Here is a 16,675-nt window from a genome sequence, read left to right as displayed (position 1 = left end):
TGCACATGCATGTAGCCTGACTTTTTCAATACGTATAATATATTATACAAGCAAGTAAAGCCTTTTTTTTTTTTGTATGTTTTTTTCTTCACATACATGAATATATTACGAGTACATGACAAATTGATTATCCTATTACCGTATCTACGTCTTGTATTTTGTCATATACAAAGATAGTGTTAGTACGGATTACTACGGGTATTATTTTAACTTGAAATAGAATGTGTAAGATTTTATGAGTATGATTGTAGGCACTTCGTAGTTTAATAATAGTCCGAGGTAGCTAGACGGAATATTCTGTACCAACTATAGCATATATGTACTCGTAGTTTGTTTAATTATTTCTTGCATGAATCTAATTATTTAATAATAAATCTTGCTAATATTTACATAAATCACAAATTTGCAGATTAGTAAAGTCAAGTTTTGAGAATCACTATACCGGACTACCGGTATATCCTTTAAAACTTTACATCGCACGTTAATAAATTAAATTGTAATAAGATCGACTTCTACAAACATACAAGATAATGCACACCCATCTTGGTAATACTATTTAGAGATTTATTTATATAAATATTGTGCCCACTCTTGGGTCCATAAGGTGATAAATTGATAATATATACTACAGCTAATATATATTAGCTCCAGAGCATTAATTCATGATTCATGAACAAATTTGACCCACCATTTTCCTAGTATCTTCTATATAAAGCAACCACTTAGTTGAATAATTAGTTTTCAGAATGATATTATTGGTCTTTCTTAGGAATAAATAGTCCATTTTATAATATAAAAAATCTTTATTTATCAATAAATAATTTAAATTTTAAGAATGTAGGCGCATGTTTGATTTAAGCATGATAGTGATCCATGATATCTTTAAGTTATTAGTGGTGTTTGGGCCAATATTTTAGAATTTACGCAATTTTTAATTAGATGCATGCAGAACATGAAAATCAGCTTGTTCTTAAAGTGTCTCCACTATCCCCATTCTTCTTTATTTTTATTTATTTTTGTTAGCATTCTAATTGTTTAGATTGACATATTGTTTTACTTCGTATAATTTTGGAGTAGGAATTTACGTATCATTGCAAATCAACACAATGATAAACTTAAAAGACGACTTTGTGCTATTCAAATGACATTGTTTTACTTTGTACAAATATTTAATTTTATAGGGATTTAACTTTCTTCGTTTTTTTTAAAAAAAAATATATATAGATGTAGGGATCGAGTTTACTTATCTTTGTAAATTAACACAATATTGGTGGAAGACAATTTCACACAATACAAGTAGCTAGAAACAAGAGCAACAACTCTTTAGATTTAGCATGGGAGGGAAGATTTGTTTATTTCTACAATTATACATATAACTTGTACATTGAAATACATAATTCACTTCTCTTATATTATACATTAGTACATCACATGATTAATCTACGCACTAGCTACCCATGAAGTAGACAAATCAGAATGAACAATAATCCCAAAAAAATCCTGTAATTAGAAATGCCAATTCACATCCTTCAAATTTATAGGCAGTAACTCATGTCATTTAACAGTCTTTGTCATGTTATTATAATTTTTGCAGACTAACCATTTAAAACCCCTAGTAAAACTTCCTAAAGTCTTATGGATTATAAATGAAAACATGTGCATCTTGTGAGCTTACTCATCTACCACATAAAAACCATGCATCTATGTATTTTTTTTTTTTTTTATATTTATTTATTGATAAAATGAAATTTTGACACCTTATCAAACGATCAATTTAATCAAAAAAAAAAAAATTGTCAAATATTTTCCTCGAAATAGTAAAGACAAGGCACATTACTAGTATAGTTCATATACAAAAGACACACAAACATTGGGAAAAATTGCACTTTCAATGTGATCATCCCTTAAAGATAAGAAAAGTTGAAGCAAGTACAAGTATGTTTCAAGTGAAGATTACCTCCCAATTTGCACATACCAATTTCAAAGTGTGTAATAAACGTGAACCCATTTAGCTTTGAGTGGAGTAACACTATATAGTTTCATGTCAACTCATCTCAAACTATAGGGTCATTATTTATGAGTAAAAGACACCCTTTTTCGAGCATCAAGAAGTCACTAAATTGAACTTATCTTACTTTCTATTTTTAACACAACATTGATGTTAAGTGGCTCGATGATATGTTTTCTCCCTTTTCTTGCTATACATTCAATAACATCTCCAAAGTACCTACACTGTAAATATAGTTGAGAAACAATGAAGCACGAGCTTGAAGATCCAATGATGTTGATTCAAGGATACGAGATTACGACACGTATTCTTTTTGAGCGACAATCAATCGTTTTCCAACATTCAAGTTTTATGCCAATTGAGATTTTTCATGATCAATAGATAGCATGACAGTATTTACGTGAATATGGATTGACATAGAGCTTGAATACCAAATATTGTTCTATCCTTCCAAATGATTATGATTTTAATTCATTGACATGAATAATGTAGGCTATATATAGCATAGTTAGTGTCTAGTGGTATTACAATTAGTAGACATAAGACATTGATATATAGTTTTTTTTTTAAAGCCCATACTAATATTTATTAGCTTGACGAGAAGTGTACTTCCAATAGTAGTACGAAGAACTCCATACTACCATTATTGCCAAACCTAGCAAATCATGCTATAAGTCAGAAGAGTATTTAACACAATCACTAGGATTCTATGTTGGATTATAGCTTACAACTTGAGCATGCATTACCTTAAATTAGGTCTAGCTCGACTAGTTGACATTTACATCAACACTTTTTTTTTCCCTCGAAGGATTGACCTATCCGCCTAAGGTATACTTCGTACTTCATATATATTATTAAATCACTTGTTAATCATCAGAAAATTAAAGCGTGCCTACCTTTAAAATATATATATATATGGTCGGGACAAATATATGTTTGAACTGTGATGATTATTGATGTCTCATTAATTCGTGGTTGCCTCCATTGATAGTAATTTTGGAGCCTACTCATCTACTACTATTGTCTAACACAAGCAGCACATATTAAGTGACACATCCAATGTTTTCAATACTTGTTTTTGTTAGTGATGACAAAACTGGGACAACAATCAGGCCATCTCACTTCTATGGCACATGATTCATTTGTCGGACGACGTCTCATGCCAAATCATAAATGAAGAAATTTGTATTGTGCCTTTTCTCCCTTATGATAGATCTTTTTTAAATAAATAATATTCGTATAACTTTTTCTTACTCTTTTGATTGTAACGTATTTAATTACTTTTACATAATTTACATATTTGGTCATATTTTGTATTATATACTATTGGTTATTTTCATTATATACTTCGTATTATTTTAAATATAAATTTATAATTTTGTTCACAGGATTGATCGTCTTCAATTCTCTATATTCTATTAGTTGGATTTTGAGGAATTTTGGGAGATACAATTTCTAAAATTGAAATAATACACACAAGTAATTTATTTGTTTTACTCTTTCAAAAAAAAAAAAAAAAATTATTTGTTTTACGTACATGATCATACCTAGATTGATGTATAAATGTATAATTAGTTGTATATCAAATTAAAATATAATTAGTACTTCATATATCTTTAAAATGGAATTAATATTATATTTACAATTTTCGCAAAATAATACAAACCAATATCTTAGATTGTTTAACACAAAATACATCGATCATTTATACTTATTAAATTCTCATTTAAACTTTTCAAATTTATGTCGTTTCACTACCATAATAGGCCAGGAGAATTTGCCTTTATGCGACATACACATATATTGTCTAGATGCATATAATCGAACGCTTATAACAAAACTAGAATGATAATGAGGTCACTAAAATCTTGAGAGAAAAAAAAAAATCAGGATTATATTGAAGGAGTCAACTTTGGACGAGGTGTAGAGGATGCAAAGCAAATAAAGGGGGTTAGTCCAATAATTATATAATTAATCTTGAATAAAATGGCCATTAAATTCCTTGTTCAATTTGTCTATGTTGGAAGCCTTGGGGTCCAAGCAAGTGGGATTGATGTACACATAGATAGATACTCTGACACTTATTGGTTGCCGTCGCTTTCTTTGACGCTTGTCATTGATTTATTTATGTATCAAACCTTTTATTTTTACTCTACTATATTTAGTGAAACGTGGAAAGACTTTTGCTTAAGTTTACTTGCTAAACCTTCTACTACCATTTACTCTTAGTTGAATCTTGACTTGACCAATTTCTTATGATTATGGTTATTCAATTGGATAAAGACATGGAGTTTGGTTATAAATTTTTATTTCATCTTGAATCTTGTATGATGTTTATATATGTATCGATTAGTTTGACCAGTGAAAATGGATTCTATTATCATTTATATTTGAATGGTAGATAGCTAGTGATCAATTGATAATAGTATGTTATTCGTTTAAATTTAATAGTCACACAAAAACACTATTTTAGTATTTTAAGTAGATACGAAGTATGTTACTTATATATTCTCGTATGATGTTTTAGAGTGATTTGTGATACAAAATTCTAAATATACCGTTAATTTAAGTTTATGATTGTCTGACTGCTTAGTTTTCAATTAATAAGCAATTATTCCACTAGACATCCGTTCAACAACAAGATCCCTCATACAACCAATCATTCATGAAGACTTGGTTGGTATGGCTCAACTACTACAATTAGTCCTTGTGTTACATGATTGCTTCTTGTTCAAGGCTATTTACTTAGTTTGTACTAAAAAAGGATAATAGATATGGCGCTACACGACGATCATGAAAGATTTTTCTAAATATTGGGTGATATCTTTTTGAATAAATCATTTGATATCTTTTAACAACAAAAAAGTTAGGAAAATACGGAGTATATGACGCCTTTTTCTTATTATTTTTCATTTTCAAAGGTTTCTAAGAAATTTGTGAGAAGTAGCCCTGAATTGTGGGGGATCATTTAACGACTTCCAATTGGTGTTTTTACCTTTACACCAAGTCAACTAATTAAATGCTTAGAATAGTAGCATACTATGATTAATTAAGGTAATATACCAATTTACTATTAATTACTGTATAGAACAAATGAAGAGATCATATCAGCAACAGGTATAATGCACAAAGGTGGAAGTGTACCAAATAAAGATAGACATGAAAAAAATTGCCAAAGGTCATTCATTATTGGAGCTTACATGGAGTCAAAAAGCCTCTTTCATTTTGATTGAATATGGTTTCTTTCTGCTTGTCCTTCTTATAAAGTTTAAAGAAAGGTTGACTGAAAATAATTCTACTCTTTGAGAAGATTGCTCAACAGATAAGGTTAACAAAATGCCCAGATATATACAATAATACAAGTATAATCATTTAAAGATTTTTTAAATATATATAATTTCTACATAAATATGATGAATTATGACAATAAAAACTATGCTTGGAATTATTATTGATAATATTTTGGATTGGAGGAAGTAAGTTTTTGAAAGCGTGTTTATGTGCTAAAAGTATTACATGAAAGTCTCTCTAAATCATATACGGAATATAAGTCAAGATTACAAGGGTAAACTTTATATGATATAAGCCGACAAAACCTATTGCATACAATTTATGCAAATACAAATAAACAATAACACATCAAGTACATGTAGCAATGTACAGAAAAACAGTGATTTTTGTAACATGATTAAATCGAGATGTCGTATCCTAATTCTTAACTAATCCTTAGATCTTGCTGCAATAAAATTCTTCTATATGAAGTTATCAAGAAATTAACCAGATTATCATTAAGTCAATGGAGTTGTTCTTGGGTTTGGAAGTATACTTTATGTTAATAAATTAAACTGATAGCTAGTAATCGTACTACTAATGATGCCAAATTGTATTGGAGAAAGGGTCTGTTTTAGTTTATAGAGTTGTGTATTCTGATTGAAACAAACACCAAACTCTTATGAACATTTCAACCGACAATATTGACCAAAAAACCTTAGTGTTTTTTTGAGTGGTTGGTTTTTAGAGTGGAGATTTTCTATGCATCCCCATTACCTCTATTATTGAAAAAATGTCTTCTTAAATGGAGCAAAAATTTCAAATTAAAAGAGGTGGGAACTTCTTTGAGGTTTCTTATTGAATGAAAGATTAAATTTCTCCTCAACAAGTTTTTGATCGATTCAAATACGACCAAGTTGCTTATGTTTCCTCCTCTCAAGAACACCTTAAAGAGGTCATAGACGAGGGGCCCGCCTCGAGGAGTAATTACAGTAGAAACTAATGATAACAGCAACAATTGAGCAAAGAAGGTTCAATTGGACACCTGAAATGTCGTTTCTTAGCACGGCTACATTAGGCAACCAATATTGACGGATTCAGTGGCCTATAACATCACACCATTAGTTCTTGTTGTTTGTATTGGACTTGAGAGCTTTAGAAGATTTGAGCCTCTGATTCTAAGGTCATTTTCCGTTTATTATCTTCGCTCCTTGTGTTTGATTATGATTAGACATTTAGACAATAGAAATCACCAATTTTATGATGTCCGTCGGATAGAAGTTTTTAGTATCTATCATATTGGAAGTGGGCCAATGTTTAGAGCAACTTACAAGATAAAAAGAATTTGATTATACATATGTAGTATTAGAAGCACGTTTCAATTTGATTTCCTCTTAACGTGAGAATGCAAGATTGTACCCAGAAATTTCAAAAGATACCGGAGAAAGCGGAAAAGAGTTGGAAATTACATAAAACTTCTGCCCTGATTGCTGGGTAAAAATTTTCCGATCAATCTGCATTAAGCGGACAAGAACATATTCCAATCCTAGATACCGTGCAGTAGAATAATAGAGAAATCATACTACCAAAAAACTTGTAAACCAGAAGTTCTTATTACTCCCCCGTTAAAGAAGCACACACTAAGACAAATGTAACAAATTCAAATTAACATAATGGTTCCAACAGACAAATGCAAAGCGTTTGCTTTGACCTTAAGTAGCAAGAATTTCAATTTTCATTGTCTGCTGCAACAGTTAAACATTGAAGAATGAGTTGCCATTTTATACACAATGGAGGGAGGGGTCCTTATTCCCCACCAACAAGGCAGACTAACCCATAGCATACTTCTGCGTCCAGCTCCTTGCAGTTGCTTCGTACTTTGCTCGGTCTGTCTTGTACATGTGAGCGATCTCTGGCACAAGGGGATCATCAGGGTTTGGATCCGTCAACAAGGAGCAAATTGAAAGTAATACCTGTATACAGAAGCAAAAAAACTTTAGCAAAACTGGAAGATGAGACTAACTGAAAAGCAACTGCTGGGCTCATCATATACACTATACACAAGCAAAAGATGTAAAAAAATTAAGTACAATCAAGAATTGGTGTTTGTCAACAGACAAGGAAGAAAGTAACAGCCGACTGAACAAACCCATCTTAGTTTGATCCAGTTGATTTTTATGTATTACACCACCCAATCAATTTTCAGACTAGCCAGCAATTGCATCAATGTTGTTGACAACCAAGTGTTACTTAGAAAATCTTGAAACCTCCAAAAGCCACATACAAAGTTCATTGTCTCAATCTAGGCCACTAAGGTCTGAAAATCAGTAACAAGACTAACACATACACATACATAGCATAAAAATTAGGGAAATGCTGGTCCCAATACATTGCAAAAGCCAATCGCGCTAATTACTAAACGCAAAATATCAATCAACATGCTCTGAGCAGCTACAATATAAACAATAAATATTATAGAAATTCTAAAGCAGAACCTTAGATATGGTCAATGCAGGACTCCACTGCTCCTTTAGAATGTCAAGACATATACTACCGTTGCTGTTGATATTTGGGTGGAAAACCTTTGTCCTGAAGGCAACCTGCACGGGTAAAAGAGCACAAAATTGTTCCAAGGAAACATTAACAAAGATGTAAGCATGGCTGGTAAACAAGCAAGCCTAAAGCATATCACTTATCGACAGAAATTTAAGAAGCCTGACAAAAAAATCCACCCCCTTCTCTACAATCAACCACCCAACAAGGAATAAAAATGTTGTTAGCTAGCAAGGAAAGACTTTTACGGCCTAAGATCACACAGGATAAAAGATCACTTGTAAGCTCTACGAGTCTACGACCCAACCATCTTACCAACATAATGATAACCCGTGTGAAATGACGACACCAAGATACAAATGTCTATCAAAAAGCTCCATTCCAGGTAATATCAAAAATACAAAATGACAGCTCAACTCTTGCACAGGAAGTAGCAATATACTTGGGATCCAAAAAAACCAGAATACAATCCAAATCAAAGGAACATCCATTACCTTAGGTGGTTTGAATGGATAGTCAGGAGGGAAATGGATTGTCACTAGAAACACTCCCCCAGCATATGGACTATCTCCAGGACCCATTATTGTTGCTTGCCAATGAAACATGTCTTCAGCAACAGGACCTGTGATACAAAGAGATTAATTACACATGTTTCAGGTCAAACAATTCTCTTAAGCGTATAATAAATGTAATCAGCTCCTTCCACCTCATCTCATAAACATAAGCAACATAATAGCTAAAATGTGCACACAATGAGCTGAAACAGCTGAAAGGATAAATTTCTATAGATGAGGAATTCAAGAAATGATGCAAAAAAAATTCAAAATATAAACAAGTCATCAAAAGCTAGCTTGAACTTTTATAAAAAGTTTCAAAAGGCTTTCTTATTTATGGAAAACAAAAACTTCATTGCTACCAAGACACCTTGGTAGTGTATAAATAATTCACAAAAATGTACAGGGCTAGTGGTGAGGCTTTAAACAATAAAGGGGAAAAAAAAAACAGGTGTAGCATTGATCTTTTCGGGATCAGTACAAATAATATCTGCGTACGACATTCTAAACAGTAGCAACATACGAAAGTACGAACTATGAACATAAGGCTTTCAAAATTTCTCTCTTCCAAGCATACACAAAAACAGAAGATTTTTAAACAGTGATCACTCGAGTAACTATCAAAAACAGAAAAGGTATAGGAAATGTATAAACACCTGTTGAGAATTAAATACTTCCAAGAATGGCCACCTGAAAACCACAAATTTAACTTCCAGCGTAAATATATTTTTCTATGTGAAGCAAATTCAGATATTCTAGATTCTACCTGTAACCATAGTAAAGAACCTCAAGGAAGATATTGGATGCCATCAATGAACCTTGTAAGTTCAGACGGTCAAACACACTTTTACTCTTGTCATTTCAGTTTTCACCCTATTCCAAAGTAGATTAATCTCATATCCAAATTCGCAACTAAAACAGCTAAGGTGATTCTTTTGCCTACTCCCAACCTTTTAGAGGCAAAGGAGTTATCATTAATTTAAGTTCAAGAATATCAAGAGAAGAAACTATGTCTCTGTACTTCTGTAGGCAAAGCTTCTAGCCTCCTATCCCTCATTGCCAAAAGGTAATGGAACAAATTATGAAGCAAGGGAAATATCACTAATCCTGTTTATGTCTCATTGTTTTCTCCTATACTCCAAAGTTCTATCATTACTTCCTTACCTCCCCCCCCCCCCCCCAACAGATCAAACACAAATCTACTCTACTGACAAACATCCATGTTTCGTGAAATCACTTTCAGAACAAGGAACACAAAATCATTGTACACTAAAATCTATCACTAAGTAACAAACCATGGGTTCTTTCTACCAATATAAACAAAATCTGAGTGTTCCGTTTTGGATGATACTCTACTAATATTTCTCGAAGTAAGCAAGCAATTGCACTTCCACCGATAATACTTGAGAGAACACGTGAAATTCCCACACTAATTTCTTATACTATAACCAGAACAGCCTGGGGCATCCCAATTCCCAAACTAATTTCTTATACTATTCATATACGAAAATGCAATAGCTAAACTGAAAATGCACTGTTTCCTGCACTTAAGGTGCTACCCCAGCACTGATGCATCTTCCCCTCAATTAAGCCATCCTTCAACTCAAAATCAATCTCAATAGTACTTCTCAAATTTATTATCATTCTTTCCTTGCCTTTTTTTAAATTCCTTAGCTCCAAGTCCTGCAACTTTTACTAAATTAACACGTTCTTTGAACCGCTAATCAATATTTATTTACCAATAATATGGGCAAAGATCATATCCTTCCTTGCTACCAAATTTAGAGTTAATAGAATAAATCAAGGATCAACAGAGTTTCAATAGTTCCAGTCGATTGTGATCTCCTAGACTCCCAAGTCCCTACACTCCTAATCCTTAACTCCTTACCTTACCCCAGTCATCTCCTAGACTCCTAACTCACGAACACCTGCCGACAAAGTCTATATTTCGTGAAAAACATTGTTCCCTAAAATTTATCACCAAGATAACCTCCATGCTCATGCATCATGAACCCTTTTTAACCAATATAAAGTAAATATCCAATAGCATTCCAATCAGGATGATACATTAGGAATATTTTAAACAAACCGTAAGCAAGGAATTTCCGCTTCTACTCATAATACTTGAGAAATCGCACAGTGAGATTGATTAACTTTGACATAAGGAGAACAATCTTAGAAAGTCTGGAGCATCTCAATTACCACACTACCTTCCTCAAAAAATTTAGCTATTCGTGTGCAAAAATGCAATAGCGAAACCCAAAATGCAGTGTTTCCTACTACCTAAGTATCGGCAAAACTCGGTATTCATATCATAAGTTACTCCTCAAACCTGCTACTAACATTTTATCCTTAGTTTTATCTTGCCTTAGCTCAAACTTATCTAATTCTAATTACTAAATCAACCTGAAGATGTCCTTTGAACGATTATCTATATATAATCAACAAAGAAATATTCAATCTAAAAAAAAAAAAACAGAAAAAAAAGTATTACTATAAATTCCGACGACATCTTAAAATGGAGTTCTGAGGTCACTAAATATCTTAATCTTACTTTTTGTCATCACTTTCCTTTTAAGGAAAAAATCAAATCAGAGCATTTTTACATGCTTAAAAATAGATAAAACAAACAAAAATAATTACTCCGTAAATCAAACGAAAATAAAAAATAACTCTTCCAGATCTCACACGAAAAAAAACAACAAAAACGCTCTGAATCCATTGACGAATTCACATAAACAACAACAAATCACGTAGAAAAAAGTAAAATCACAAAAAACTACTCCGTAAGAATTTTCAGCAGCAAAAATAATTCAAAAAATTACAGAAAAAACGAAAAATAATAATAAAAAATAATGTTAATACCAGCGCTACAAGAAGTAGGAGGATCTTTCTGGAGATCCTTGAGCTCCTTCAAGATCCGCTTGGACGCCATAGTTGAAGGAAGAAACCCTAGATTTGAGAAGGACGGCGGAAATTGCAGAAGACGGAGGTTGAAGAAAGAGGGAAAAAATGAGAGTTGAATGAGGGTTGAAAAATTATGGGGGAGATTGATTTGATTTAAGGCTTTAAATTGTGAGGAGGGCTGCTTCTTCTTTACGCGTACCTCATTTTTGGGGGGCCTACTTTTCTGATTCCATATTCTTCCTTTCCATTTGCGGTCCGATTTTTTTTTTTTTTTTAAATGATCCGATTTAATTATTTGTAGATGGAATCTTTAATTTGCTTCCTATCCTACCATTTGCTTGTGGGCTGGTTTTTTAATAATTTTGTTAAAGCAAGTGTTGTGCGGTCCAATGTTAGTCATAGTTGTTTGCCTAATTGTGTTTGAATTTATATGCCTTAATTTAACTAGCACATACGGTCGGTGAGAGATAGCACAAGTGATTAGAGTTTTTTCCTAATCCAGGAGATTCTGGAATCGATTCTCACCCGGCCTTTATGACTTTTTAAACTCCCAAAAAAATTTAACTAGCACCATTATCATGGGGGTAAGAGGTTAGCTAGTCAGTATTACAAGAGTCACTTCGTCACAATTATAGGGGTTACTCGGTTAGTATTATAGGGGTTACTTTATTCTTTTACAAACGACCACATGGTGTAGGCAGTCGCACACAAGACGCGCTAAAACTTTAATCAATAATTTTTAAAATTATTATAAACATGGAGTTATAAATAAGTTGATTTTTAAAAATAATACAATGAGACCATTTTAATAAGTACCTATATATTTAAACTTATTTGGTCAAAGTGGTAAATGTGAATAATGAAATGGTTGATCTAGAGCACTAAATATTTATGAAATTTATCTTAACTAGCTACTATTTTTTGAAAACATTATTTTGTACTCGTATGAAATTGTGAATAACAAAATAAGTTCTAGAGAAAACTAAAGCTTATTGGAATTTGATTGTATTTACTTATCTTAACTTATTTTTTTCTTTGAAAAACTTTAAGTTGAAATGAATGAGATCTTAGCCAGATGATTCACTTCATCACAAATCTGTGAATTTTGAACCCTCCATAATCGAACATGAATATGAACCCATGTTTTAGAACAAATTTAAGTTCATGCATGATAGGTACGGGTAGTCAAACATTTTTACTCGGCAACACCAATTTGCTATCCATGATCAGATAGGAGTATTTCCACCGGCTGTATCTAGGACAAGATATGTTTTAGCTCATCGTATTTCTGGAACGACCTTAGCCACTTGGATAAACAATAATTACTCTAGCTTGGTGTATCTTGATAATAATGGAATCCCAATTCAAATGCTGATATGTTAAAATTAATTATCCAGTAAGTATTACTTTTTGTAAACTCACTTTTTCAAATGGTTTCCTTTTTTTTTTATTTTTTTTTTATCTACAAAGGATTTTAATCTGATTGAAATTGTTTTAGAAATTAGACTTCAAGAGCTTTCTAACGACACATTATATGCCTTATTTGGACTTCTGGATCAAAAGATATGATAAAAACAAAATTCGCAAAAACTGTCCTGCAGCGCCGGACGACAGGCCTGTCGCGCGGCGACAAGGGCAGTTGCGGCGATAGCGTCGTGTTTTATTCCTTTGCAAACTCCAATTCTTTTTTATCATATCCGGACTGTTTTCATTATAAATAGCGTCCTTAGACATCCGTTTTTAATCATCAATTCTTATCAATTCCCCATCTAATTTTCACCAACTCTCATCAAGAATCTCTTGATACTTTTTCTCTCTCTCTCTTTCTAAGGAAAATAGATGTGATCAACATTGGTCCGGCCCGATCCAACTCGAAAATAGGCGAGTTTGGGCAAACATAAAAACACATTTTTAGTTCAAAAGACCGAACCTGGCCTAGTAAAGCCCGCTACCTTTTTTACGGGTTTGGACACGAGGAATTGTGTTAAGGCCCGACCCGCCCTACTTTTTATCACCTCTAGTATAAAAAGGAAAATCAAAGAGGTTAATATATAGTTCTATATGCATCATTTTCAGAACAAATTGGAGACTTACGTATTAATTTCATAAAATAAACTTTAAAAAATGGTTAAGAATTCATACATATAGATCAACACAAGTACTCTCGAAATAATTTTACGGAGTATGACAAATTTTAGAAACACTTTATATTCCATTTACTACTAATCAACCTTGTGAATGTTGTGCTCTTATTTGTATACAGAGTAATTCGTAATACGTGTGGTGATATAATATTTTACTTTTTCGGCATTATTGTTGTTAATTAATTAAATTTCAAAAAGTATCCACTTGACGATGAAAAGGAAGCCCGCGCGTTAATCTTTAACTTGGTGCACAAACCTAAGGGTCTGTTCACATGTATTGAACTGAGTTGAACTGAACTGATTGGAGCTGAGCTAAATTGAACTGAGATTAAAGATGAACTGAACTGAAATTAAATAAATGTGAACAGACCCTAAAATCCTAAATGTACTTACAACTTACCATACTAATTCAAGCATACCAATCCTTTACTCCTATCACAAGTTCACAACATATAACATATAAGTATAGCTTTAAAAAGGGATCAAAACTGGCTCATTTTTTATTGATTGATATGTTACACTGTGAGCTGTCCGAAATTATTACTCCATAAGGAAATGATAATAATATTATTTGACAGCATAAGTATTTGACTAATTATTGTAGCAAGACCAATCTCATACATCTATACTTAGTATTTAAAAACAAAAACCACAAATCTATACTAAGCCACATGTCACCATAATCACTCATATGTCACATGTCACATGTCACCTAACTTAATCCTTTCTTTTTAAATTCCCATTTTAATATAAAAACAAAATATGTAAATAATGTTTGAGTCTTTAATCTTTATGCATTCTAAAACTTACAAATTTAAGTAAGAAAATTGAGTGTTTTATATTCAATATAATAAGTTAAAGTTAAACTAATTAGTGTTCATTACATTAACAATAAAATAGTCTTTTCATCTCATAAACTTAATTACGAATATAACTTAAACCAATGTGTCATTTCATACCCTACCATATCTATGTATATATACCTAACTAAGGCCCTGTTTGATTCACCTTAATTTTGCTGAATTGAAATTATTTTTGTTGAACTGAAATTATTTTTACTGAACTGAACTTAATTTTACTGATTTTCTATTATAATTCTTTTTTAAGAAAACTGAATTTTACCGAACTAAACTTTTTTTACTGAATTGAACTTAATTTTACTGAACTGAAATTAATTTTACTGAACTGAACTTATTTTTACTGAACTGAAATTATTTACTTAATATTATTTTTTTAAGGTGAAGAGAACAGGGCCTAAATTCAACACCACCACCAACACTTTTCAAGAAAAATAACATAAGTAACAACCCGTGCATCGAACGGGTCAAAAGACTAGTTGATTTCAAAGTATATATCAATATCATCTCTTAACAAAGTAATAAATCACAATTAATTATGATTAAATGGCTAAATGTTAACCTTTTATGGCATATATTAACCAAAAGCGGATAAACAAAAAAAATGAAGATATCAAAACTTGTAATTCAATCAAGAAAAAATATAAAATATCTATAGCATTAACTATTGGAATGCTATGTAAAACAGCTACTATAATCCATTACCCAAACACGATAAAATGTTACCCAAAAGAAAAAAAAAAAGGTAAAAAAATTGATCTTGTCACACGCTATCAATTTGTGTGGATCCAACAATACCAAGAATATTTGGGTTTGTGCTATGATATGTTGTCGAAAATTTGCTACTTTATGACTTTATGTTGATCCTGCAATAATAAAACCATATTAATGAGTTCTTTTCCAAAAAAAAAAAAAAAACCTTATTAATGAGTTAGTTTTTCTTAAAAAAATTATTATTGATTGACGTTTTAGAGTGTTTTTTTTCCCTCCATGTATTTCTATTTCTATTTCTATTTGGGTTATATTAGGCAAAATTATCCAACATATCACGTCACAATTAGTAATTTAGTACTCTTACTAATACATGTTATACATTTCCTAAAATTCATGACCAAACAAGTTGATATTTGTTATTTTCCCCTTTTCACATTGCAAATTCCGATAAAAGTATATTAAAATAAAACCATTGACTTCTAGCTCATGACACAGAATTTTAAACAGTAATTAGCATTTTTGTTAAAACATGCATAACAATTTTTAACACTAAAAAAAATAATTACTAGAAATTTTAAATACTCATTAAAAAAAATTAAAATCAAGCTGAATTGGAAATGTGCAAGACGCATGTACCATATAAACGTAAATGGAGTATCATTTAATTTTATATTTGCATTTCTATTAATTTGATTTACCATCTCTAATTATTTTATTAATCCTTGATAAAATGATTATTGTGATTATATTATTTCGTTTATCCAATAATAATAAAATCAAACATTTGGAAAAATTAAAGATGAATTTTTCTTACCATCTCAAGGTATTAAAAGAACATGAAGGAGAAGTTTTGCCATCATTGAGTTGCTTCAAAGAAACACCACCACAATTAACATTCACAGGAAGCATCCCAATTTTAGTCTTAAACACCCCAATACCAACCACAGTTTTTACCGCGGCATTTACCACCACCTGCTCACTTTTCACCCTATCTTTTAACCTCTTCCCCGTCGTCGAATCCACCACCCCTTTCGCCACCACCGCAGTAAATTTCAATAACGTAACATTATTCGCAGGCTGTTTAAACGCAGCCACGGTCGCGGACCCCAACTCGGTCTCCTGATCAGCCGTCAAACTCACCTTAGTTTCACCGTAGTAAATTTTCATTTTACTATTAGGGTTTTTCACCTCAACACGGATAATAATCCGGGAGTCCAACACCGCGGTTCCGTCCGGTTTAACCGATACGTTAAACCGGTCAAATTCAATGGGACGGAACCGGAAGACCGGGAGTTTGGGCTGGTACCATGCGTAAAAGATACCAAAACAAGCGACGAGGATGAAGAGGATGAGGAGGAGGATGCAAAGGAAACAACAAAAGCAACGACAACAACAGTTGCTTCGTTTTCTCTTAGGTTGGTAGTATGATGGAATGGGAGGTTTTCTTGGAGGAGCGACACGAGAAGGCGGTTTCGGAGGTGGTGTTGATGAGTCTTTGAATCCAGGTGGTTTCTTTAATGGTACATCTGCCATTTAATTTATTGTATGAAATTATATGTTGTAAATAATAATTAATTAAGATTAAAATGGATGATGGATGAATTATTAGTATGTAATTAAGAATAGATGAAGAATGTAGGAGGGAAGAGAGAGAATGGAAAGCAAGGA

The 16,675-nt window shown here is 32.0% G+C and overlaps 2 protein-coding genes across 2 annotated transcripts; both read right to left on the bottom strand.

Moving 5' to 3' along the window:
- Nucleotides 1-6,872: 6,872 nt before the first annotated feature.
- On the bottom strand, nucleotides 6,873-11,453 carry LOC145639630 (ubiquitin-conjugating enzyme E2 28). The gene is made up of 4 exons (XM_081690917.1): nucleotides 11,251-11,453; nucleotides 8,326-8,453; nucleotides 7,774-7,878; nucleotides 6,873-7,251 (listed from the first exon to the last, which is right to left on the bottom strand). The coding sequence occupies exons 1-4, from the start codon at nucleotides 11,318-11,320 to the stop codon at nucleotides 7,108-7,110; spliced, it is 447 nt and encodes a 148-aa protein (XP_081547043.1). The 5' UTR covers nucleotides 11,321-11,453; the 3' UTR covers nucleotides 6,873-7,107.
- Nucleotides 11,454-14,803: 3,350 nt separating this feature from the next.
- Nucleotides 14,804-16,675, bottom strand: LOC145638599 (NDR1/HIN1-like protein 13). Its single transcript, XM_081689587.1, has 2 exons — nucleotides 15,822-16,675; nucleotides 14,804-15,159 (listed from the first exon to the last, which is right to left on the bottom strand). Exons 1-2 carry the CDS (start codon nucleotides 16,538-16,540, stop codon nucleotides 15,141-15,143), a joined length of 738 nt encoding a protein of 245 aa, XP_081545713.1. The 5' UTR covers nucleotides 16,541-16,675; the 3' UTR covers nucleotides 14,804-15,140.

The sequence above is a fragment of the Chenopodium album genome, chromosome 7, assembly GCF_948465745.1.
Source record: "Chenopodium album chromosome 7, dcCheAlbu1.1, whole genome shotgun sequence".
Classification (NCBI taxonomy): Eukaryota; Viridiplantae; Streptophyta; class Magnoliopsida; order Caryophyllales; family Amaranthaceae; genus Chenopodium; species Chenopodium album.
Note: the sequence above shows the minus strand (reverse complement) of the source record. Positions and strands in the feature narration are given on the sequence as shown.

Excerpts from the sequence above, each read along its gene's own strand:
- LOC145639630 (XM_081690917.1), bottom strand. The coding sequence starts at position 11,320 with ATGGCGTCCAAGCGGATCTTGAAGGAGCTCAAGGATCTCCAGAAAGAT. Across the intron at positions 7,879-8,325 it reads ATCCATTCAAACCACCTAAG|GTTGCCTTCAGGACAAAGGT; the intron begins GTAATGGATGTT and ends TTACCCGTGCAG. Across the intron at positions 7,252-7,773 it reads CTGCATTGACCATATCTAAG|GTATTACTTTCAATTTGCTC; the intron begins GTTCTGCTTTAG and ends TTCTGTATACAG.
- LOC145638599 (XM_081689587.1), bottom strand. The coding sequence starts at position 16,540 with ATGGCAGATGTACCATTAAAGAAACCACCTGGATTCAAAGACTCATCA.